This window comes from Bombina bombina, chromosome 5, assembly GCF_027579735.1.
Source record: "Bombina bombina isolate aBomBom1 chromosome 5, aBomBom1.pri, whole genome shotgun sequence".
Lineage (NCBI taxonomy): Eukaryota > Metazoa > Chordata > Amphibia > Anura > Bombinatoridae > Bombina > Bombina bombina.
In genome coordinates, this window is record NC_069503.1 from 356,980,985 (window position 1) to 357,007,837 (window position 26,853).

Consider the following 26,853-nt stretch of genomic DNA (forward strand, 5'->3'; position numbering starts at 1 on the left):
CTCTACTCCTCCCCTCAGACAATAATCACACACCTTTCTACTCCTCCCCTCAGACGATAATCATACACTTATCTCCCCCTCCCCTCAGACCATAATGACACACCTCTCTCCCCCTCCACTCAGTCCATCATCACACACCTCTCCCCCCCTCCCCACAGGGTATTATCATGCACCTCTTCTCTTTTCCACATGCCATCATCATGTACCTCTGTTTCTCACTGCAGGCTGGAATCATGCACACCTCTCATTTCCGGCAGGCTGTCAACATGCATCTCTCTCCCTCCCAGTAGGTTGTCATTACGCACCTCTGCCCTTCCCTCCCACAAGTCATTAGAACGCACTTCTCTCAACCTCCTCACAAGCCGTCACCATGCCCCTTTTTCCCCTCTTAGCCACAGGACATCATCAAATACTTCTCCCACTCTCCACAGGCTATCTCACACACACACACACCTCTTATCCTTCCCACAAGCCATCTAATTATAGTCCATCTTCATAAACATTTTATATTTTCCCAATGCACACCATTACATCATAATCTGATTTCTATCACACCGAACAAAAAGTGCTTCCTACTTAATACTCCGTTCTTAAATAGCATTTCACAAGTCACATAAAACACAATGTTTAACTTACCAAATTGACCATCATGCTTGATGTACAGTTCTACAACACCATAAGCGATAGCAGTGGGAGCTGGAATTTCCAACACGGTATTTTCATCTTTTTTGAAGTTTCCATTCTCAGTAACAGTTACCTAAGAAAAAGTGTTACACTTAAACTGTATCCACTGCCTGTATATGAACAGAGTACATGCCATCTGGCTAGGTCAAAAGGAAAGGACCACAAATATTGGTGGTCAAAAATAAAGAGGAGAAACATACATTGAGTGGAAAATAGATGCATAGGAATTTTCAGGTCAATGGTAGACCTGTATTTACTAACTTCCAAAGCTATAGAAATGGAACAGCGACTAGAATGAAAATCCACATTTAGTAAATTTACTGAGAGCCTTTTAATACACAATTAGATGGAAATGACCTTCTCTGTAAGGCACCAAAAAAAAGTGTGAAATAACCGAATTTATGTTTACCTGATAAATTTCTTTCTCCTACGGTGTATCCGGTCCACGGCTTCATCCTTACTTGTGGGATATTCTCAATCCCTACAGGAAGTGGCAAAGAGAGCACACAGCAGAGCTGTCCATATAGCTCCCCTCAGGCTCCGCCCCCCCAGTCATTCGACCGACTGTTAGGAGAAAAAGGAGAACCATAGGGTGCAGTGGTGACTGTAGTTTACAAAAAATAAATTTAAACCTGACCAAAATGCCAGGGCGGGCCGTGGACCGGATACACCGTAGGAGAAAGAAATTTATCAGGTAAACATAAATTCTGTTTTCTCCTACATTGGTGTATCCGGTCCACGGCTTCATCCTTACTTGTGGGAACCAATACCAAAGCTTTAGGACACGGATGAAGGGAGGGAACAAGTCAGGTAACCTAAACGGAAGGCACCACTGATTGCAAAACCTTTCTCCCAAAAATAGCCTCCGAAGAAGCAAAAGTATCGAATTTGTAAAATTTGGCAAACGTATGCAGTGAAGACCAAGTCGCTGCCTTACAAATCTGTTCAACAGAAGCCTCATCCTTGAAAGCCCATGTGGAAGCCACAGCTCTAGTAGAGTGAGCTGTAATTCGTTCAGGAGGCTGCCTTCCAGCAGTCTCATAAGCCAACCGGATGATGCTTTTCAGCCACATCAAGATTGTGTAACAGACGTTCCATGTTAGAAACTGAATTAGGACACAGAGAAGGAACAACTATTTCCTGGTTGATATTCTTATTGGAAACCACTTTTAGAAGAAAACCAGGTTTGGTACGTAAAACAACCTTATCTGTATGAAACACCAGATAGGGTGAATTACACTGCAAAGCAGACAATTCAGAAACTCTTCTAGCAGAAGAAATAGCTACTAAAAACAAAACTTTCCAAGATAGTAACTTAATATCTATGGAATGTAGAGGTTCAAACGGAACCCCTTGAAGAACTGAAAGAACTAAATTTAGACTCCATGGAGGAGCCACAGGTCTGTAGACAGGCTTGATTCTGACTAAAGCCTGTACAAACGCCTGAATATCTGGCATGGCTGCCAGACGCTTGTGTAACAAAACAGACAGAGCAGATATCTGTCCCTTTAAAGAACTAGCTGACAGAACTTTCTCCAATCCTTCTTGGAGAAAAGATAGTATCCTTGGAATCCTAATCTTGCTCCATGAGTAACCCTTGGATTCGCACCAGCAAAGATATTTCCGCCATATCTTATGGTAAATTTTCCTGGTGACAGGCTTTCTAGCCTGGATCAGAGTATCTATAACTGATTCCGAAAACCCACGCTTAGCTAGAATCAAGCTTCAATCTCCAAGCAGTCAGTTGCAGAGAAACTAGGTTTGGATGTTCGAATGGACCTTGAATTAGAAGGTCCTGCCTTAAAGGCAGCTTCCATGGTGGAACCGATGACATATTCACCAGGTCTGCATACCAAGTCCTGCGTGGCCACGCAGGAGCTATCAGAATTACCGAAGCCTTCTCCTGTTTGATCCTGGTTACTAGCCGGGGGAGAAGGGGAAACGGTGGAAAGACATAAGCTAGATTGAACGACCAAGGCGCTACTAAGGCATCTACCAATGTCGCCTTGGGATCCCTGGACCTGGACCCGTAACGTGTAACTTTGGAGTTCTGACGTGACTCCATCAGATCCAGATCTGGAATGCCCCATAGCTGGGTCAGCTGAGCAAAAACCTCCGGGTGGAGTTCCCACTCCCCCGGATGGAAAGTCTGACGACTCAGATATTCCACTTCCCAGTTTTCCACTCCTGGGATGTGAATTGCTGATAGATGGCAGGAGTGATCCTCTGCCCATTTGATGATCTTGGATACCTCCCTCATCGCCAGGGAACTCTTTGTTCCCCCCTGATGATTGATGTACGCTACAGTCGTCATGTTGTCCGACTGAAATATGATGAATTTGGCCTCCGCTAGTTGAGGCCATGCCTGGAGCGCATTGAATATCGCTCTCAATTCCAAAATGTTTATCTGGAGAAGAGATTCTTCCCGAGACCATAGACCCTGAGCCTTCAGGGACTTCCAGACCGCGCCCCAGCCTAAGAGGCTGGCGTCGGTCGTGACAATGATCAACTCCGGTCTTCGGAAACTCATTCCCTGAGACAGGTGATCCTGAGACAACCACCAGAGGAGTGAGTCTCTGGTTTGCTGGTCCATCTGAATCTGGGGAGACAAATCTGCATAATCTCCATTGTTTGAGCATGTACAGTTGCAATGGTCTTAAATGAATTCAAGCAAAAGGAACCACGTCCATTGCCGCAACCATTAGTCCTATTACCTCCATGCACTGAGCTATGGAGGGTTGAGGAATGGATTGAAGAACTCGACAAGTGTTCAAAAGTTTTAATTTCCTGACCTCTGTCAGAAAGATTTTAATTTCTACCGAGTCTATTATTGTTCCCAGGAAGGGAACCCTTTTGAACGGGGACAGAGAACTTTTTTCTATGTTCACCTTCCACCCGTGAGACCTTAGAAAGGCTAGAACAATGTCCGTATGAGTCCTTGCTTTGTGAAAGGACGACGCCTGTATTAAAATGTCGTCTAGGTAAGGTGCTACTGCAATGCCCCTTGGCCTTAGCACTGCTAGACCTTTGTGAAAATTCTGGGAGCAGTGGCCAATCCGAAGGGAAGAGCCACGAACTGGTAATGCTTGTCCAGAAAGGCGAACCTCAGAAACTGATGGTGATCTTTGTGGATAGGAATATGCAGGTACGCATCCACGGTAGTCATATATTGACCCTCCTGGATCATTGGTAAAATTGTCCGAATGGTTTGCATTTTGAATGATGGAACTCTGAGGAATTTGTTTAGGATCTTTAAATCCAGAATTGGCCTGAAAGTTCCTTCCTTTTTGGGAACTACAAACAGGTTTGAGTAAAATCCCAGTCCTTGTTCTGCTGTTGGAACTGGGTTTATCACTCCCCTTGCTAAAAGGTCTTCTATGCAATGTAAGAATGCCTGTCTCTTTATCTGGTCTAAAGATAAGCGAGACATGTGGAACCTTCCCCTTGGAGGAAGGTCCTTGAATTCTAGAAGATACCCCTGAGAGACAATTTCTAGTGCCCAGGGGTGCGGAACATCTCTTGCCCAGGCCTGAGCAAAGAGAGAAAGTCTGCCCCCTACTAGATCCGGTCCCGGATCGGGGGCTACCCCTTCATGCTGTCTTGGTAGCAGCAGCAGGCTTTTTGGCCTGTTTACCCTTGTTCCAGCCTTGCAATGGTTTCCATACTGGTTTGGGCTGGGGTGCGTTACCCTCTTGCCTAGTGTCTGTAGAGGTAGAAGCCGGTCCGTTCCTGAAATTGCGAAAGGAACGAAAATTAGACTTATTTTTAGCTTTGAAAGGTCTATCCTGTGGAAGGGGACTAACAAAGTGTACTATAATATAAACTAAATACTCATAAAAAGTTCTTATAAGGATATGTGTGTGATTTTCGGAGTCTTCAATCTTCTATTTTCTTTTGATCCTCATATAAAAAGAGAGAAAGAGATGCCACATAGCGTGATTCTGTGATTATTCAGAATGCAGAATGCGTGTTTACAAATGCTTACTCACATGAGATGGAGCTATAGCCTAGCTCAGGTTTATGCGCACACCCGATATTATACTGTTGGGTAAACAGTTGCTTGAACCGGATTTTAGTAAAAAAGATTTATTAAAATACAAGTGTAAAAAGCGTCACAAGAGCTACCCTTGACCCTAAACAATTACATTTCATTCTGGAGGGGATTAGGATTATTCTTGAGACCAATTTTTTCTGGTTTAACAATGACTATTATCTTCAGATTAGTGGAACGGCGATGGGCACCAGATTTGCGCCCAGCTACGCCAATTTATATATGGCTAATTGGGAAAACATCTACATCTATAATTCCCCCTGGGCGCAATATCTGGTGTCCTATCGTCGTTACATAGACGACCTGTTCCTGATCTGGTCAGGAACAGAATGTCAGTTGGACGAATTTAAAAAATATCTGGCAAACAATGAGTTCAACATAGTATTAACATGGACCCATAGTAATACTAAGGTAGAATTTCTCGACTTGGAAATCTACATAGAGGACAATACACTGAAAACAAAAAAATTTTTTAAAAGTATCGATGTGAACAATTATATCAGTCTTGACAGCTGTCACCAGAAACATTGGTTAAAGAATATACCAAAGGGGCAATTTGTTCGTCTGAGACGCAACTGTAAAGACGAAACTGTTTTTCAGACTCAAGCGAAAGTATTAAAAGATAGATTTAAAGAAAAAAACTATCCTAAAGCCTTCCTAGAGGAAAAAATAGAGGAAGTTGCAAAACTAGATAGGAAAGAATTATTACATTACAAACAAAGAGATAAAGGGATATCGGCATTAAACAACACAAAAACAGCAAGTAGACTTATTCTACAACATAGTACTCAGAGTAAAGAAGTCAGAGACATTATACAGAAACATTGGGGTATTCTCTTTAGAGACCCAAGTATGTCGGAAATTATAGAGGATAAACCAAACATAATCTTTAAAAAGGTACCTAATTTAAAATTACAACTTTCACATAATATAACAAAAGTGGAAAGAATAAACCCTAATACTAACTGGTTATCCTCTCCACAAGCAGGCTTCAGAAGGTGTCAGTTTTGTAATGCTTGCAAAAAAATGAAAAAGGGACCAAGAGCTTGTAACATATTCCACTCTGCTGATGGCAATAAGACTTATGATATTAATCAGTTCATCACATGTAACAGTAAGAACGTAATATATCTATTAAGATGCTCGTGCAATTTAATTTACATTGGTCGTACCTCTAGGCTTCTGAAAATCAGACTAAATGAGCATATTTACAACATAGAAAAAGGCCTCCAAAAACACTCATTATCAGCACATTTCGATAGAATACACAATAGGAGAATAGAAGACCTTGACTTCCTTGGTATTAGGAAGGTAGAATATAGCTGGAGAGGAGGTGTTGTACAAAATCAATTGGGTCGGCTTGAGATGAAATGGATCCATATTATGTATAGTTTCATACCGAACGGCCTTAACAAGGATTTTGAGTTACATCATTTCTTATAAAAATATAACTCAGCCCCCATTATTATAAAATTCCCTCAGTATTTTATATCTTTATAGTGAAATCAGATAATATAAAAATGATCGATATCCTGATAAAACTCTGTGTCTGATTGAAGAGGACATGCTGCTTTATACAGCCTGAGAAGGTTACCAAATAGTACTAGTTGTGGGAAATTTAATCTATATATATACTGTGTAGATATTTCTTAAAGGTTAATTCCTTGTGATGTTTAGTTTAAACATGTATATTCTTGTTATGGATAAGTAATATGAAAGTACAAGTGATGAATAATGTGATTTAAGCCGATGTGCCACACAATAATCCTCAAATGTCATATAACGATACGCTATGTATTAGACCTGCTAGCGAATATTGTCTTAATAAAATAGGATTAGGACGTTTATATATGTTAATTGATGTAAACCATTATTGCCCTTAACTCATATATATAGAAATAGTAGCTATGACTCCTGTGTACAATTATCGGCAGTATAAGAAGGAATAACCAGAAATATGCCCACTTTCAAAATGGAGGACTCAATACCGGATATCCGGTTTAATAAATCAGAAACACTCAAATAAGACTTTCAGACATGCGCACACCATTCCTTGAAAAAGCTCCTTTGCGAAACGTACGTCGGATACATTGTTTCTTACCCTTGGCGTCTTTCCAAGAATCTGCACACCAGTAAGGAGAGCAACATATGCTGGACTCTGAAAGGAAAGGTTGTGTGGTTAAGTTTCTGCACTCCTTACCAAGGTTTCTAGTACTGTGTATAAGCTCAATGCGAGCAATTACTTAATTGTATTGCCAACCCTATGTATATTTGGTGTTCCTTGCAGCTCTTGTGACGCTTTTTACACTTGTATTTTAATAAATCTTTTTTACTAAAATCCGGTTCAAGCAACTGTTTACCCAACAGTATAATATCGGGTGTGCGCATAAACCTGAGCTAGGCTATAGCTCCATCTCATGTGAGTAAGCATTTGTAAACACGCATTCTGCATTCTGAATAATCACAGAATCACGCTATGTGGCATCTCTTTCTCTCTTTTTATATGAGGATCAAAAGAAAATAGAAGATTGAAGATTCCGAAAATCACACACATATCCTTATAAGAACTTTTTATGAGTATTTAGTTTATATTATAGTACACTTTGTTAGTCTTCATCCTTTGTTTATTATTTTATCACATTTATTTCACATTTGCTTCATTTTTGTGATATCATGGTATTTATTCTCACTATCCTGTGGAAGGGCATGGCCCTTTCCCCCAGTGATATCTGAAATAATTTCTTTCAACTCTGGCCCGAATAGGTTCTTACCCTTGAAAGGAATATTAAGCAATTTTGTTTTGGACGACACATCCGCCGACCACGATTTTAGCCAAAGCGCCCTACGCGCCACTATTGCGAAACCAGAATTTTTCGCCGCTAATTTAGCTAACTGAAAAGCGGCATCTGTAATGAAAGAATTAGCCAACTTCAGGGCGTGAATTCTATCCATGACTTCATCATAAGAAGTCTCCTTCTGGAGCGAGTTTTCTAATTCCTCAAACCAAAAAGCAGCTGCAGTGGTTAGAGGAATAATGCAAGAAATTGGTTGAAGAAGAAAACCTTGTTGAACAAATATTTTCTTAAGTAAACCTTCTAATTTTTTATCCATAGGATCTTTGAAAGCGCAACTGTCTTCTATTGGTATAGTTGTGCGCTTAGCTAGAGTTGAAACTGCCCCCTCAACCTTAGGGACCGTCTTCCACGCGTCCCTTCTGGGGTCAACAATGGGGAACATTTTCTTAAATATAGGAGGGGGAACAAAAGGTACACCTGGCTTCTCCCACTCCTTATTCACTATATCCGCCACCCTCTTAGGTATCGGAAACGCATCAGTGTGTACTGGGACCTCTAAGAATTTATCCATTTTACACAATTTTTCTGGGACCACCAAAGGGTCACAATCATCAAGAGTAGCTAGGACCTCCTTAAGTAGAGCGCAGAGGTGTTCAAGCTTAAATTTAAATACTATGGTATCAGGCTCTGCCTGCTGAGAAACTTTTCCTGTGTCAGAAATTTCTCCCTCAGACAGGCCCTCCCTCACCGCCAAGTCAGATTGATGTGAGGGCACTACAGATAAATTATCCTCTGCGTCTGCTTGCTCATTTTCTGTATTTAAAACTGAGCAATCACGCTTCCTAGGAAAAGCTGGCAGTTTGGATAAAAATGCTGCGAGAGAATTATCCATTACTGCTGCTAACTGTTGCATAGTAATAGCAATTGGCGCGCTAGATGTACTGGGCATCGCTTACGCGGGCATAGCTGGTGTTGACACAGAAGGAGAGGATAGTGAGCTATCCTCACTACCTTCAGCTAAAGAATCATCTTGGGCTATATCTTTAAGCGTGATTGTACGGTCCTTAAGCTGTTTGGACGCTATGGCACACTTCACACATAAATTTAATGGGGGAACCACCTTGGCCTTTGAACATACAGAACATAGACTATCTGAAGGCTCAGACATGTTTAACAGACTTAAAAGTAACTTCAATGTAATAAAATTTATTTTTGACAAAAACGTTACTCTTTAAATAATAAAAGTGCACACTTTATTACTGAAACATCAAAAAACCATCAAAAACACATCCGATTTTTATGAAATTTTCACCACAGTGTCATAATGCTTTGAAAAGGTTGCACACAAATTTTCAGACCAATTAACCCCTTAATGCCCAAACCGGAGCGAATAACAGCAGTTAACCGGTTAACACACTACAGTACTCTGCCACAGCTTGCCCTGTGGCTTTTACCTTCCTTATTGTTATTTTGGTAAGAATATAAGCCTCCCTGGAGCCCTTTCTGATGCCTCCGGATTCCCCACGTGAAGCTGCATGAACTGCCTAAGCAAAACAACTGTGCAATTGAGGCCTGAAAATGAGGCCTCCTCCCTTTTCATTCCAGAGTGGAGGGGCCTTTCTGACTAGAATAGGTGTCCAAATAAGTGCCAGGCGCAAAATAAAACCCCAAAAGTGTTTTAAAGTCTGAAAAAACACCTTCTTTATAGTGAAAACATGCTAAAAAGCAATCGATTTAGCCCACAATAGTGTCAACCAGCATAGAGCCCTTAATATAAGCCATAATTTTATACAGAGTCTAAGAAAAATGGCTTACCTATCCCAGAGGGGATTGCTGACAGTCTTCTAGCATTACTAGGTCTTGTTAGAAAAATGACTGATCATACCTGAAGCAGTTAAGCCTGCAAGCTGTTCCCCCCAACTGAAGTTCTCTGTTTTCAACAGTCCTGCGTGGGAACAGCAATGGATTTTAGTTACTGGTGCTAAAATCATATTCCTCTCGGCAGAAATCTTCATCACTTTCTGCTGCAGAGTAAATAGTACAAGCCGGCACTATTTTAAAATAACAAACTCTTGATAGAAGAATAAAAAACTACAACTAAACACCACATACTCTTTACCACCCCCGTGGAGATGCTACTAGTTAGAGCGGCAAAGAGAATGACTGAGGGGAGCTATATGGACAGCTCTGCTGTGTGCTCTCTTTGCCACTTCCTGTTGGGATTGAGAATATCCCACAAGTAAGGATGAAGCCGTGGGATATAGTGAATTTTTCCAGCAAGATCTGCCAGTGAAACCAGAAAAGTCTACTGGGGAAGAGGGACTGCAGTGTTTGGGAAGAGAAGATCCTGTTGTAAATCAGTTTAAAAAAATTAAGAACAAGAGACAACAATATGCTGGATTCACTTGTCTGGAACACAGTTCCGCCATAACTAATAGAAGTGCAATAATGGACTTAAATATCTACTCAATGGAAAGCTTTTGATAATGTTTTTGGAAAAACCTGTGAGTGCCCTTTTGTTTCCTTGCATTTTGGATGATGACAGCTTGGTGTAATCTTGGCAGCAATAGGAAGATCACCAAAGGGAGTGACAAAAAAGGTAACATGGTAGGATATTGCATTCTATCATAGGGGAGAAAGTGCCTCTCTGCCTCCTGGGGACTACCTTTTTAAAAAAAAAAAAAAAAAAAAAAAAAAAACTTTTTCCATCAAACTATAAGGGCATTAGTAGGAGCATAGAAGCTGTGTGAACTGGAAAGGTCATTATCCTTCACTTTCTTGCTATTCTTGAACTATGACCACATAAACATAATGCATAAAGAAAAACATTGCAAAGAAAATGAATTTGGCTTATTGAATAAGAAAACTGCTAACTGACTCCAACCATAACTCATAGCCACATAACAGCTTCCAGCCAGATAGATTAAAGTGGTAGGTTCCTCTTCCCATCAATGACACTAAATGTGTGCCTCATCTACAAGACCAATTATGCTGTGGCTTATGTCAAAACAAAAGACAAAGCCTTGTGCATAACCCCAGGTTTAATGGGTAACTGCAGCCATGATTTAAAAACTAGAGAAAAACTTCATATCTGCACACTATCCTCAACTTTTTATGAAGAAGGGGTTTATAGTACTATACCCTTTTGGTTTTAACTCCTTGTTTGTGACTGACTTCGTATTCAACTTTGGCTTGTTTGTGGACACTGCATTTGCGAAATGATTTTGTGCTTAATTCAAAACAATAGCACTCCGTCTGACACTAAAAAGACGCATGCTCAAAAAGGAAAGCCGGTTTGCTGTTTGTTACACATTTAAAATTAAACAGTGCACAAATACATTGGCTGTTATTTAAACACAAACATACATATACACACACGTGTGTGTATGTGTATTTACATATATATTTTGTGTGTGTGTATATATATATATATATATATATATATATTACCAGGCTCCCAAGAGTACCAGTTCAGAATTTCTAAATGGGAAAATTAAGTCAGATATCTCTGTGTCGGGCAATGACCTAATAAATACTGACCATTTACCAAAAAATTGTCTAATATCTGATTCATTGTCTAAATTAGTATCTCTTTGTTCTAATAAACATTAGACAATTTTTGATCTCTGGGATAGATGGTGTTACTTTCAACTTCCATTTTTTGAAGATAAGGTATCTGGTTGCAAGTATGGACAGGAGAATTACTTTTTCATCTGTATGTTGTATTAAACCAAATATAATTTGTAAGTGTGTTAGGCTCTCAAACGGAATTTTCAACGTTTTGCTGAGCCAAAATTCCAACTTCGACCAGAGATGCCTTTTTTTTAGGGCATTCCCAGATCATATGCATTAAGTCAGCTGCTGGAAGCGAGCATTTTGGGCACTTTTTGAAATCAAGATTATAAATTCTAGAACCCTTTTTGGGGGTGAAATATGAATTATGAATAAGTCTAACATGCATCTCCCGCCAGGTTGCTGATACGGTGACCTGAGCCACTTTCTGGATTGATAATTGGATAGATTCGATATTAATGTTCGAATGGGGTATCATCTGGTTCCAAAAAGAGATAATTTTTTCTAGCTCTAATTCGAGTTTACTGGTATTGATCAATTGGTAGCACAGAGAAATAGATCTGTGTCCGTTTTTGAAAAGCGTTAACCAGTTTTCTAATCTACCCAAAGACCAGGGCCAGTCTGATTCCTTCATGAGCTCTATTAGGAAATGTCTAGTTTGCAAATATGCATAGAAATCCTTATTATTAATTTTGTATTCTCTTTTTAATTCCTCAAAAGATTTGACACATTTTCTCTCTGTATCAATAAAATATGACATCCTATTAAGGCCTTGATTATGCCAAGTCTTAAATAAAGTAGAGTTCAGGCCAGCTGGGAATTTCGGGTTTCCAAGTAGTGTTAAGTGCTGTGAAGCTTTGCAGTTTAAAGACAAGAGTTCTCCCATCTTCCACCAAGCCTTGAGCGGATAAGAAAATGTTTCGAGTAATTTAATTTCTCTTGGTAGTTCTTTTGGTGGGCAATGAATTAATGCTAAAGGGAGATACGGGAAACATATGGATTCCTCTAGTGAATTGTTTGCTACGTAGTCGCTATGGAAAATCCAATCCGCCACTACTCGCACTAGGAAGGCATAATTATAGAAGCGGATATTAGGAAGTGCAAGGCCACCTTTCTCTTTCGGGAGGGATAGCCTGTTCAGGGATATCCTTGGTCTTTTCCCTTGCCATATAAATTTGCTAATTGCGCTGTTAAGTGATCTAACATCTTTTTCCATAAGTATTAATGGGGTTTTCTGGAGTATATATAAAAGCTTAGGCAGTAAAACCATTTTAAACAAGGCTATCCGTCCAGAGATAGATAGTGGAAGGGACTGCCAGGATTTCATTTTCCCCCTTACACTTGTTAGGATTGGAGTGATGTTACGGTCGTATAGTTCGCCTGGTGTATAAGGAATAGAGATTCCTAAGTATTTGAGAGAATCTGTCACCGCGGTGAAAGGGATGTTAGGGGGGGAATTATTATTCTTTCTGAGCCATAGCAGCTCTGATTTTGCTTTGTTAATCTTATAACCTGAGAATGATCCAAACCGGGCAGCAATGTCCAGAAATTTTGGTATGCTGGTTTGAATATCAGAAAGATAGAGTAGTACATCGTCTGCGTATAAAGCGATTTTTATGGTTAGATTACCTATTTTGATTCCCGATAACTGGTGTCTGACCATAATTGCCAGGGGTTCAATTGAGACGTCAAAGAGCAGGGGGGAAAGAGGACACCCCTGTCGAGTTCCCCTTCCAAGGGTTATCTGCGCAGAAACAATATTATTTACAATCAATCTTGTATATGGTTCTTTATATAGGTTAATAACAAATCTCAGGAACTCTGCCTTAAAGCCAAAATTAGTTAATGTAACAAAAAGATGGTCAAAATGGATTGAGTCGAATGCTTTTTCTGCGTCTATTGAGACAATGGCAAGGTCAGGGGCATCCTCCTCCCCCCGGCTCCCCGACGTCCCAGCAGTCCTGAAATATTCAGTTGTGGTCAGTGCCTCTCTGATTTTTGCAGAAGAATTTCTTTTGTGTAGAAATCCTGCCTGATCTGGGTGAATTATATGAGCCAATGATAACTGTAAGCGCTGAGCAATTATGGAGGTTAAAATTTTATAATCTACGTTTAATAGGGCTATGGGTCTGTAAGATTCCTTAAGGGAGGGATCCTTCCCAGGCTTCAGGATCAAAACAGTATTAGAGGCAGAAAAAGAGGTGACTAATGGGTCTCCCTTAATATACATACTATTTTAAAAATTGGTAAGATAAGGGGCAATCTCACCCGACATGATTTTATAAAATTCATTCGGTAATGAATCTGGACCAGGTGTTTTGTTCGAGGGGAGATTCGTAATGAGCTTTACAATCTCAGTTTCCCTTATTGGGGCGTTAAGCGTATCAATCATGTCGGGTGAGATTTTAGGGTAAGAGATTTCGCTCCAGAATTGCCTCGCTTGATCAAGGTCTGAGGTCTTATAGGAGTAGAGGTTCTGATAATAACTTACAAATGTTTCCGCAATCTCCTCAGGTTTCTTAAGGGAGGTACCGTCCCGCTGGATGTTCTCTATTAAGGATGACTTTTTCTCCTTTTTAGCCAAGTTAGCCAGCAGTTTACCAGATTTGTTCCCAAATCTGTATAGTCTGGCTTGAAGCTTTAAATCTCTTTGGGTTTCCTGATATATCGCAAAAGTGTCTCTGGCATTCTTGGCTCTGATGTATTTCGCCCAATTGCTAGGCGATTTTTCTAAGAGAAAAGAGTTATAAGAATTGATTACTGAGTTGGTAATTTCCTTTTCTCTTAACCTTATTTTCCTAAGTCTCAGGGCGGTATAGGCTATTATTTCACCTCGGAGAACTGCCTTTGCAGCCTCCCAAAAAAATCAGAGGAGAATTTATATGTAAATGGTTATGTTGGAGATAATCAGCGAACTTGAGTTTCAGCCAATTTTTGAATTTCAAGTCAGAGGCAAGAAATGACGGAAGAATGAAGCGTAATGGTTTATTTTTAAAATGGTTCAATTGAAACTCAACATAAGTCGGAGCATGATCTGATAGGAAGATGGGAAGAATACCTGATTTTACCACCGAGCTGGAAATATTGTTATTAATAAGAAATAGATCAATCCTGGACAAGGTTTTATGGGCCCTGGATAGGCAAGTAAAATCCCTGACGTCCGGGTTCTGGAGTCTCCATATGTCCTTAATTGCAAGATTCTGCATAATTGACTTCATTAATTTTTCTTCTAAATTGTCTCTTTTTTGTTTGGCCATTTTTGTTGACTGCCTAAGTCTATCCAATGGGCAATGAGGGGACATATTAAAGTCGCCCCCAAGAACCAGATGACCCTCCTGTACTGAAAGAATCTTAGCCTCTATCTTACTCCAGAAACCTGGGTCCAACCTGTTGGGAGCGTAGATGTTACATAGGGTAAAAATCTCTTTAAATGTTTTTATTTTTACCAGGACAAATCTGCCTTCAGGGTCTACTTCACTATGGATAACCTCTAAATTGGTTTTTTTTCCTAACAATATGGCTACCCCTCTCTTCCTACCCAGCCCTGGAGAGAAAAAAATTTCTTTCACCCATGTAGATCTAAGTTTTAAAGATTATTCTGCTGTGAGGTGAGTCTCTTGTATAAATGCTATGTTGGTGCCGAGTTTCCTTAGGTGTGTAAGAATGGATTTTCTTTTAATAGGGGTGGAGATTCCCCCCACGTTCCAAGAAACTATTTTAAGATTTGCCATCTAGAAGAAAGGGGGGTCCGCTGTCCAAAGAAGGGCGAGAGAAGGGAGCGAAGGGGAGGGGGGGGGGGGAGGGCAAGAGTGAGAGGGAAAAAAAAAAAAAAGGGGGGGGGAGCAGGGTGGGGAAAGAGGGGAGAAATAACATATCCACAAACATAAAAAAAGAAAATAAGAAAATTTAGGTAGCATAGGAAAAAAGAAAAAAAAAAGAGAGTACTAGCAGCCTGTTTTTAACTTGAGAGTTATTTAATTGAAATATTGGAGTTTTTTAGGAAGAGTTCTACCTCTGACATAGAATTGAAGACCCGGGTTCTTTCACCGTCTATAATTTTCAATTTTGCAGGATAAATGATGGTGGCTTGATGTCCTAGCTGAATTAATTTGGTGCAAATTGGGGCAAGTGCCCTTCTCTTGGATGAAGTCTCCAATGAGAAGTCCTGAAATAAGAGGATTTTAAAATCCCCCAGGAGAATAGGCTGATTCTTGCGAAAGGATTGCAATAGTGAAATTTTATCTTGGAAATTTAAAAGCTTTGCAATCACGGGTCTAGGTCTATAAGTTCCTTTATTGTCTGGCCAGGGCTTACCTATCCTATGTACTCTTTCCATTATAATTTGAGAGTGGTTGGGGGGCATTTTAAGAAGCTGAGGTAATGTCTCTGAGACAAAAGTATTTAAATTTTCATAGGTCCCATTCTCGGGGACTCCTATTATACGGATATTGTTCCTACGAGAACGGTTCTCGAGGTCTTCTAATTTGGCCTGTATTGTGGCTACGGATAGATTAACTGTTTCAATGTTGGTGGTCTGCAGTGTGGTAAGATCTTCCAGATCTGTCACCCTTTGTTCAAGTTCATTGATTCTATTAGCGAATTGTCTAACCTCTTGAGAGAGTAATGTGAGATCCTGTTTGATCTCGGTTTTAAGTGAATCGAAGTTGGGTGCCAAGGCCTGTGAGATTTTCGTGACCAAAACTTGCATATTTACAGTATCTGTTACAGACGGTATAATAGCAGACGTTGCTTGGGTCTCAGTAAGGGGGTCTGCCGAGACCTTTGCTCTTCTATCTTTTTGCCTTGCCGGCATCGTTGGTGAAGGAGTCCTAACGTGAGTGTGAAAAAATGTGTCCATGTGCAAGGTGAAGGAAAAAAAGGAAGAAGCCCACTGACTTGGTTAAAGGGAGATTTCTCTCTGTGACTCTGATTTAATAAAAATGGGAGAAAAAAGGGAAGTGGGATAGGGAGTGAGAGAAAGTGAAGGGATAGTGTCCAGGGAGGGAGTGAATCTATTATATACTAATGGTGAAAGGAGCATGCAATTTTAAGCAACTTTCTAACTTACTCCTATTATCAATTTTTCTTCGATCTCTTGCTATTTTTATTTGAAAAAGAAGGCATCTAAGCTTATTTTGGGTTCAGTACTCTGGACAGCAACTTTTTTATTGGTGAATGAATTTATCCACCAATCAGCAAGGACAACCCAGGTTGTTCAACAAAAATGGGCCGGCATCTAAACTTACATTCTTGCATTTCAAATAAAGATACCAAGAGAATGAAGAAAATTTGATAATAGGAGTAAATTAGAAAGATGCTTAAAATATCATGCTCAATCTGAATCACAAAAGAAAAAATTTGGGTACAGTGTCCCTTTAACTATGATCTGTTGAGAATTCATAGTAAACTTCCTTGAACTGTGGAGGAAAAGTGACTGAGAGTCAAAATTAAACGTAAATGGATTGGATAGCACATTAAATTTTAACAACTGTCCAATTAACTTCTATTATGAATTTTTGTTTAGTTTTAATGGCATCCTTTGGTAAAGAGTAATCCTAAATGAGCTCAGGAGCGTGCACGTGTCTTTAGCCATCTGGCAGCAGCATTTGCAATAAGGTTTATAATAAACGCTTAGTAAACACACTATTTGCAGCGTGTCTGGAGGATTTCATACACTATAAGTTTATTCTTTGTTCATACACTTCTGCCCTCCACTTAGTCAAGCAAACCTACTTCTCTTCTCTCATATCTACTCTTTGCTCAAACCCTAAACAACTCTTCTCCATCTTTAACTCTCTCCTCTACCCACTTGCTCCACCCCCGTCTGTCTTTAGTGCTCAAGACCTGGCAGACTACTTTTTAAACAAACACGTACTATCCGAAGCAACATCCCAACACCAACCTGCAATATTCCAACAACTGGCCCAGTTACTCTGCCACCCTCTAAATCTTCCATCCAGCCACTGAGAATAAAGTTTCTTCCTTACTATCTTCCTCACGTCTCACTATCTGCCTGCTCGACCCTATCCCTTCCCATCTAATACCCTCCCTGTCTTCCACCCTCACTCCTGCTCTTACTCACATCTTCAACCTATCTCTCTCTATTGGCTCATTCCTATCTTCTTTCAAACACGCAAAAGTCACTCCCATACTCAAAAAACCCTCCCTCGACCCTAATTCTCCTGAAAGCTACAACCACATATCACTGCTTCCACTAACATCAAAACTCCTTGAAAAACTAGTTTACAATCGCCTAACCCACTGCCTGTCCACCAACTCCTTGCTTGACCCCCTGCAATCTGGATTAAGCCCCAAACTTAGACTGCCCTTACCAAGGTTACTAACGATCTTCTTTCTGCTAAAAATATTGGCCACTACTCTATACTCATCTTACTTGACCTCTCAGCTGCCTTTGACACAATTGACCACCCCCTCCTCCTACAGACTCTTAGCTCTTTTGGCCTCTGTGACACTGCTATTTCCTGGATTCACTCCTATCTTTCTCACAGGTATTTTTCTGTGTCATTTGCTGGCTGCGACTCCTCTCCAATGCCTCTGCCTGTTGGAGTACCTCAAGGATCTGTTCTGGGTCTTCTACTCTTCTCCATTTATACTTCTTCACTGGGTAAACGTATCAACAGTTATGGCTTCAAATATCACCTCTATGCTGATGACACCCAGATCTACCTGTCCACCCCTGCTCTCTCTCCCTCTTTCCTTTCTCATGTCAGCGACTGCTTATCTGGTATTTCTTCCTGGATGGCCTCTCACCACCTAAAGATGAACATGTCCAAGACTAAGCCCTTTCTTATCCCCCCCTCAAGCTCTACGCAGACTTCTGACTTCTCTATCCCGGTTGACGGCATCACCATTTTCCCAAGTCCACTGCTTCGGAGTTACACTTGACTCAAATCTATCCTTTGTCCCCCATATCCAATAGCTTTCTACATCCTGCCGCAACCATCTAAGCAATATTTCCAAGACTCGCCCTTTTCTGAGCGCTAGCACCACAAAGCAAATAATCCACTCTTGTTATTTCCCGACTTGACTACTGCAGTAACCTACTTACCGGCCTTCCTCTTTCCTGCCTCTCCCCCCTTCAATCCATCCTAAATGCCTTTGCCAGGCTGATCCACCTTTCCTGTCGCTCTGTATCTGCTGCACCTCTCTGCAAGACCCTTCATTGGCACCCCATTCAAAGCAGAATTAAATTCAAAATTCACACCCTTACATACAAAACTCTCACCAACGCTGCTCCCTTTTACCTATCCTCTCTAACAAACAAGTATACTCCAGGCCGCCCACTAAGATTCAACTATGACCTCCTCCTTGCATCCGCGACTATCACCTCTTCTCATGCTAGACTGCAGGACTTCTGTCGTAACCGAGGGGAGTATTTCAGTATCTTGCAATTACATAGAGCACTATCTAAACATCCAAATAATACAAATAAAGACCTCAATATTGAACAACTTAGGAAAAACATAATTTATGCTTACCTGATAAATTTATTTCTCTTGTGGTGTATCCAGTCCACGGATCATCCATTACTTGTGGGATATTCTCATTCCCAACAAGAAGTTGCAAGAGGACACCCACAGCAGAGCTGTCTATATAGCTCCTCCCCTAACTGCCATATCCAGTCATTCGACCGAAAACAAGCAGAGAAAGGAGAAACCATAGGGTGCAGTGGTGACTGTAGTTTAAAGTTAAAAAATACCTGCCTTAAAATGACAGGGTGGGCCGTGGACTGGATACACCACAAGAGAAATAAATTTATCAGGTAAGCATAAATTATGTTTTCTCTTGTAAGGTGTATCCAGTCCACGGATCATCCATTACTTGTGGGATACCAATACCAAAGCTAAAGTAGATGGATGAAGGGAGGGACAAGGCAGGTACTTAAACGGAAGGTACCACTGCCTGTAAAACCCTTTCTCCCAAAAATAGCCTCCAAAGAAGCAAAAGTATCAAATTTGTAGAATTTTGAAAAAGTATGAAGCGAAGACCAAGTCGCCGCCTTGCAAATCTGTTCAACAGAAGCCTCATTTTTAAAGGCCCATGTGGAAGCCACAGCTCTAGTAGAATGAGCTGTAATCCTTTCTGGAGGCTGCTGGCCAGCGGTCTCATAGGCTAAGCGGATTATGCTTCTTAGCCAAAAAGAAAGAGAGGTTGCCGAAGCCTTTTGACCTCTCCTCTGTCCAGAGTAGACAACAAACAAAGCAGATGTTTGACGAAAATCTTTAGTAGCTTGTAAGTAAAACTTTAAAGCACAAACCACGTCCAGATTGTGTAATAGACGTTCCTTATTTGAAGAAGGATTAAGACACAAAGATGGAACAACAATCTCTTGATTGATATTCTTATTAGATACCACCTTAGGTAAAAACCCAGGTTTGGTACGCAGGACTACCTTATCCGCATGGAAGATCAGATAAGGAGAATCACATTGTAAAGCAGATAACTCGGAAACTCTACGAGCCGAGGAAATAGCTACCAAAAACAGAACTTTCCAAGATAAAAGTTTGATATCTATGGAATGAAGAGGTTCAAACGGAATTCCTTGAAGAACTTTAAGAACCAGATTTAAGCTCCATGGCGGAGCAACAGGTTTAAACACAGGCTTGATTCTAACTAAAGCCTGACAAAATGCCTGAACGTCTGTAACATCCGCCAGACGCTTGTGCAAAAGAATAGACAGAGCAGAAATCTGTCCCTTTAAAGAACTAGCTGACAATCCTTTTTCCAATCCTTCTTGGAGAAAGGATAATATCCTGGGAATCCTGACCTTACTCCATGAGTAACCCTTGGTTTCACACCAATAAAGATATTTACGCCATATCTTATGGTAAATTTTCCTGGTGACAGGTTTTCGTGCCTGTATTAAGGTATCAATGACTGACTCGGAGAAGCCACGCTTTGATAACATCAAGCTTTCAATCTCCAGGCAGTCAGTCTCAGAGAAATTAGATTTGGATGATTGAAAGGACCTTGTAGTAGAAGGTCTTGTCTTAACGGCAGAGTCCAAGGTGGAAAGGATGACATGTCCACTAGATCTGCATACCAGGTCCTGCGTGGCCACGCAGGCCCTATCAAGATCACTGATGCTCTCTCCTGCTTGATCTTGGCAATCAGACGAGGGAGCAGAGGAAACGGTGGAAACACATAAGCCAGGTTGAAAGACCAGGGTGCTGCTAGAGCATCTATCAGCGTCGCCTTGGGATCCCTGGACCTGTATCCGTAACAAGGAAGCTTGGCTTTCTGGCAAGAAGCCATGATATCCAGTTCTGGTTTGCCCCAACGATGAATCAATTGTGCAAACACCTCCGGATGGAGTTCCCACTCCCCCGGATGAAAAGTCTGACGACTTAGAAAATCCGCCTCCCAGTTCTCTACACCCGGGATATGGATAGCTGATAGGTGGCAAGAGTGAATCTCTGCCCAGCAAATTATCTTTGAGACTTCTAACATCGCTAGGGAACTCCTTGTTCCCCCTTGATGGTTGATGTAAGCCACAGTCGTGATGTTGTCCGACTGAAATCTGATGAACCTCAGAGTTGCTAACTGAGGCCAAGCCTGAAGAGCATTGAATATCGCTCTCAGTTCCAGAATATTTATTGGAAGGAGTGACTCCTCCTGAGTCCACGATCCCTGAGCCTTCAGGGAGTTCCAGACTGAAGCCCAACCTAGAAGGCTGGCATCTGTCGTTACAATTGTCCACCACTTCTCTCTTACTACCTCCATGCTTGTTGAGAGTTGCAAGAGAATGACTGGATATGGCAGTTAGGGGAGGAGTTATATAGACAGCTCTGCTGTGGGTGTCCTCTTGCAACTTCCTGTTGGGAATGAGAATATCCCACAAGTAATGGATGATCCGTGGACTGGATACACCTTACAAGAGAAAGCTTATTAACAAAAAACTATTGGGTGCGCCAAGAGAGAACCCCAAAATATAGGGTCTCTCAGTCTAAAAGATAAATGCTGCTAAAAATGATAATTAGAATTAGTCCGTTACTTTAAAATCTTGCTCCAAAATAATAGTATAGAAAGCAGGTGGCCCAAAAAGAAAAAAACAAATACGAATTGATTCAGGTAGAGATTCAAATAAAAATAAAAATTCGCTTGACTAGCACATAAAACACATATAGTTAGAAATGCACTTAAAATACACTAAAAATGATCTAATATAATTTAAACTAACTCTATAAAATTAATGCTCGGAACTTTTTGATCGATCTAAAAACAAACGGCTAGATTATGCGTTTTGCGGTAAGAGCTGCTCGGTGCTAACTTGCAAGTAATTTCCACCGCTCACCTCCCTACAGCGCTGCTAATACAGGTTTTCGTAAACCTGGCGTTATCAGGCAATATGTGAGCATTGAGCAAAATTGAGCTCCATATCGCACCCAAATACCAGCGCTGCTTTGAGCTGGTTTTACGTGCTCGTGCACGATTTCCCCATAGACATCAATGGGGAGAGCCGGCTAAAAAAAAGCCTAACACCTGCAATAAAGGAGCGTAAAGCTCCGTAACGCAGCCCCATTGATTCCTATGGGGAAAGAAAAGTTTTGTTTACACCTAACATAAACCCCGAGTCTAAACACCCCTAATCTGCTGCCCCCAACATCGCCGACACCTACATTACACTTATTAACCCTTAATCTGCTGCCCCCCAAATCGCCGCCACCTATCTACACTTATTAACCCCTAATCTGCCGCCCGACATCGCCGCCACCTACATTACACTTAACCCCTAATCTGCCCCCCACCGACACCTACATTACACTTATTAACCCCTAATCTGCCGCCCCCAATGTCGCCGCCACCCACCTACACTTATTAACCCCTAATCTGCCGGCCCCAATGTTGCCGCCACCTACATAAATTTATTAACCCCTAATCTGCCGTTCCCAACGTCGCCGCCACTATACTAAATTTATAAACTCCTAAACCTAACCCTAAATCTAACCCTAACATTGACTAACTTTAATATAATTAAAATAAATCTAAATAAAAATTCCCATCATTAACTAAATAATTCCTATTTAAAACTTACCTGTAAAATAAACCCTAAGCTAGCTACAATATAACTAATAGTTACATTGTAGCTAGCTTAGGTTTTTTTTTTATTTCACAGGTAAGTTTGTATTTATTTTAACTAGGTAGACTAGTTAGTAAATAGTTATGAACTATTTACTAACTACATAGTTAAAATAAATACAAATTTACCTGTAAAATAAAACCTAACCTGAGTTACACGAACACCTAACCTTACACTACAATTAACTAAATTACAAAAAAACAAACACTAAAATACACAAAATAAAAAATAAATTATCAAATATTTAAACAAATTACACCTAATCTAATAGCCCTATCAAAATAAAAAAAGCCCCCCCAAAATAAAAAAAAAAAACCTAGCCTAAACTTAACTGCAAATAGCCCTTAAAAGGGCCTTTTGCGGGGCATTGCCCCAAAGAAATCAGCTCTTTTACCTGTAAAAAAAAAAAATACAAACAGCCCCCCAACAGTAAAACCCACCACCCACACAACCAACCCCCCAATTAAAATCCTATCTAAAAAAACCTAAGCTCCCCATTGCCCTGAAAAGAGCATTTGTATGGGCATTGCCCTTAAAAGGGCATTTAGTTATTTTTCCGCCCAAACCTTAAGCTAAAAATAAAACCCAGCCAATAAACCCTTAAAAAAAAAACTAACACAAACCCCCGAAGATCCACTTAGTTTTTGAAGACCCGACATCCATCCTCAACAAAGCGGCAGAAGTCTTCATCCAAGCAGGCCAAAGTCTTCATCCAAGCCGGCAGAAGTCTTCATCCAGACGGCATCTTCTATCTTCATCCATCCGGTGCGGCTCCATCTTCAAGACATCCGGCGCGGAGCATCATCTTCAATTGACGGCTCTTCCCGAATGAAGGTTCCTTTAAGGGACGTCATCCAAGATGGCGCCCCTTGAATACCAATTGGCTTATAGAATTCTATCAGCCAATCAGAATTAAAGGGTAAAAAATCTTATTGGCTGATGCAATCAGCCAATAGGATTGAGCTTGCATTCTATTGGCTGATTGGAACAGCTAATAGAATGCAAACTCAATCCTATTGGCTGATTGCATCAGCCAATAGGATTTTTTACCCATTAATTCCGATTGGCCAATAGAATTCTACCAGCCAATCGAAATTCAAGGGACGCCATCTTGGATGACGTCCCTTTAAGGAACCTTCATTCTGGAAGAGCCGTCAATTAAAGAGGATGCTCCGCGCCGGATGTCTTGAAGATGGAGCCGCTCCGCGCCGGATGGATGAAGATAGAAGATACCGTCTGGATGAAGACTTCTGCCGGCTTGGATGAAGACTTCAGCCCGCTTGGATGAAGACTTCAGCCCGCTTGGATGAAGACTTCGGCCGGCTTTGATGAGGACTTCTGCCGCTTCGTTGAGGATGGATGTCCGGTCTTCAAAAACTGTAAGTGGATCTTGGGGGGTTAGTGTTAGGTTTTTTTAAGGGTTTATTGGGTGTGTTTTATTTTTAGCTTAGGGTTTGGGCGGAAAAAGAGCTAAATGCCCTTTTAAGGGCAATACCCATACAAACGCCCTTTTCAGGGCAATGGGGAGCTTAGGTTTTTTTAGATAGGATTTTATTTGGGGGGTTGGTTGTGTGGGTGGTGGGTTTTACTGTTGGGGGGTTGTTTGCATTATTTTTTTACAGGTAGAAGAGACGATTTCTTCGGGGCAATGCCCAACAAAAGGCCCTTTTAAGGGCCATTGGTAGTTTATTGTAGGCTGGGGGGGTTATTTTGGGGGGCCTTTTTTTTTTTTAAAAAGAGCTTTATTGATCAATACTTGATACAGGAGGGAAAATATGAGATGAGTTACATACACATACAATGTAAGGACAGGTTAACAACAAATGTCCATGCCCTGAAGTCAGAACAAGTACATTATGTGTACTACAGATTTATGTTATGTTATAATCCAGTCCCTGACCTCAGGCTTGTTTCACTGGTCATATTTTCTGGGGGGGGGCTGTCAACAAAATAATATTCAACCTCCTGTTTACCTTCATCTTTGTACTTAACGAATAGCTCTACCTTTGTCACAAAATTTTCCATATTGTCCTGTCGTAGTCCACAAACCTCATGATGAAAGATATCATAAGAAAGAACAACAGGAACTTGAGCATAATAAAAAAACTTGTCAAGTATCCTCCATATTAGAGGACAAAGCTACTGTATAACACAACATTAGTATATAGTTTAGTAATAATGAGATGGCTTGGTTACAGTTTGCCAATTATTCACACGTCAAAAGGGGGGGGAGGGGGAAAGGGGGGTGCAGCAGAGGAAAGAAGGAAGGAGAAGCAACAAGCTCACAGCCAGCCCACACTCATCGCTGCTCTCTCCAACTAAACACTCTAACATCTCACCCCCCTCTTTGGGGGGGCTTTTTTATTTTGAGAGGGCTATAAGAGTAGGTGTAATTAGTTTAAATATTTGATAATTTATTTTGTGTAATTTAGTGTTTGTTTTTTTGTAATTTAGTTAATTGTATTTAATTAATGTAATGTATTTAATTGTAGTGTAAGGTTAGGTGCTAGTGTAACTCAGGTTAGGTTTTATTTTACAGGTAAATTTGTATTTATTTTAACTAGGTAGCAAGTAAATAGTTAATAACTATTTACTAACTAGTCTACCTAGTTAAAATAAATACAAACTTGCCTGTAAAATAAAAATAAACCCTAAGATAGATACAATGTAACTATTAGTTATATTGTAACTAGCTTAGGGTTTATTTTACAGGGAGTGCAGAATTATTAGGCAAATGAGTATTTTGACCACATCAACCTCTTTATGCATGTTGTCTTACTCCAAGCTGTATAGGCTCGAAAGCCTACTACCAATTAAGCATATTAGGTGATGTGCATCTCTGTAATGAGAAGGGGTGTGGTCTAATGACATCAACACCCTATATCAGGTGTGCATAATTATTAGGCAACTTCCTTTCCTTTGGCAAAATGGGTCAAAAGAAGGACTTGACAGGCTCAGAAAAGTCAAAAATAGTGAGATATCTTGCAGAGGGATGCAGCACTCTTAAATTTGCAAAGCTTCTGAAGCGTGATCATCGAACAATCAAGCGTTTCATTCAAAATAGTCAACAGGGTCGCAAGAAGCGTGTGGAAAAACCAAGGCGCAAAATAACTGCCCATGAACTGAGAAAAGTCAAGCGTGCAGCTGCCAAGATGCCACTTGCCACCAGTTTGGCCATATTTCAGAGCTGCAACATCACTGGAGTGCCCAAAAGCACAAGGTGTGCAATACTCAGAGACATGGCCAAGGTAAGAAAGGCTGAAAGACGACCACCACTGAACAAGACACACAAGCTGAAACGTCAAGACTGGGCCAAGAAATATCTCAAGACTGATTTTTCTAAGGTTTTATGGACTGATGAAATGAGAGTGAGTCTTGATGGGCCAGATGGATGGGCCTGTGGCTGGATTGGTAAAGGGCAGAGAGCTCCAGTCCGACTCAGATGCCAGCAAGGTGGAGGTGGAGTACTGGTTTGGGCTGGTATCATCAAAGATGAGCTTGTGGGGCCTTTTCGGGTTGAGGATGGAGTCAAGCTCAACTCCCAGTCCTACTGCCAGTTTCTGGAAGACACCTTCTTCAAGCAGTGGTACAGGAAGAAGTCTGCATCCTTCAAGAAAAACATGATTTTCATGCAGGACAATGCTCCATCACACGTGTCCAAGTACTCCACAGCGTGGCTGGCAAGAAAGGGTATAAAAGAAGAAAATCTAATGACATGGCCTCCTTGTTCACCTGATCTGAACCCCATTGAGAACCTGTGGTCCATTCTCAAATGTGAGATTTACAAGGAGGGAAAACAGTACACCTCTCTGAACAGTGTCTGGGAGGCTGTGGTTGCTGCTGCACGCAATGTTGATGGTGAACAGATCAAAACACTGACAGAATCCATGGATGGCAGGATTTTGAGTGTCCTTGCAAAGAAAGGTGGCTATATTGGTCACTGATTTGTTTTTGTTTTGTTTTTGAATGCCAGAAATGTATATTTGTGAATGTTGAGATGTTATATTGGTTTCACTGGTAAAAATAAATAATTGAAATGGGTATATATTTGTTTTTTGTTAAGTTGCCTAATAATTATGCACAGTAATAGTCACCTGCACACACAGATATCCCCCTAAAATAGCTAAAACTAAAAACAAACTAAAAACTACTTCCAAAAATATTCAGCTTTGATATTAATGAGTTTTTTGGGTTCATTGAGAACATGGTTGTTGTTCAATAATAAAATTAATCCTCAAAAATACAACTTGCCTAATAATTCTGCACTCCCTGTATAGGCAAGTATTTAGTTTTAAATAGGAATTATTTAGGTATTAATTGTAATTTTTATTTAGATTTATTTTAATTATATTAAAGTTAGGGGGGTTAGGGTTAGACTTAGGTTTAGGGGTTAATAACTTTAGTATAGTGGCGGCGATGTTAGGGACAGCAGATTAGGGGTTAATAACAGTAATGTAGGTTGCGGCGATGTTAGGGACAGCAGATTAGGGGTTAATAATATTTAACTAGTGTTTACGATACGGGAGTGCAGCGGTTTAGGGGTTAATATGTTTATTCCAGTGGAGGCGATGTCGGGTGCGGCAGATTAGGGGTTAATAATTTTATATTTTAGTGATTGCGATGCGGGAGGACCTCGGTTTAGGGATTAA

At 40.6% G+C, this 26,853-nt stretch overlaps 1 protein-coding gene across 1 annotated transcript in view; it reads right to left on the minus strand.

Moving 5' to 3' along the window:
• Nucleotides 1-26,853, minus strand: part of GSDME (gasdermin E) — a 229,707-nt gene that overhangs the window by 180,282 nt on the left and 22,572 nt on the right. Inside the window, exon 3 of the mRNA XM_053715729.1 lies at nucleotides 637-757. Coding sequence (XP_053571704.1) covers nucleotides 637-757 — 121 coding nt within the window. The remainder of the gene's footprint in view (nucleotides 1-636; nucleotides 758-26,853) is intronic.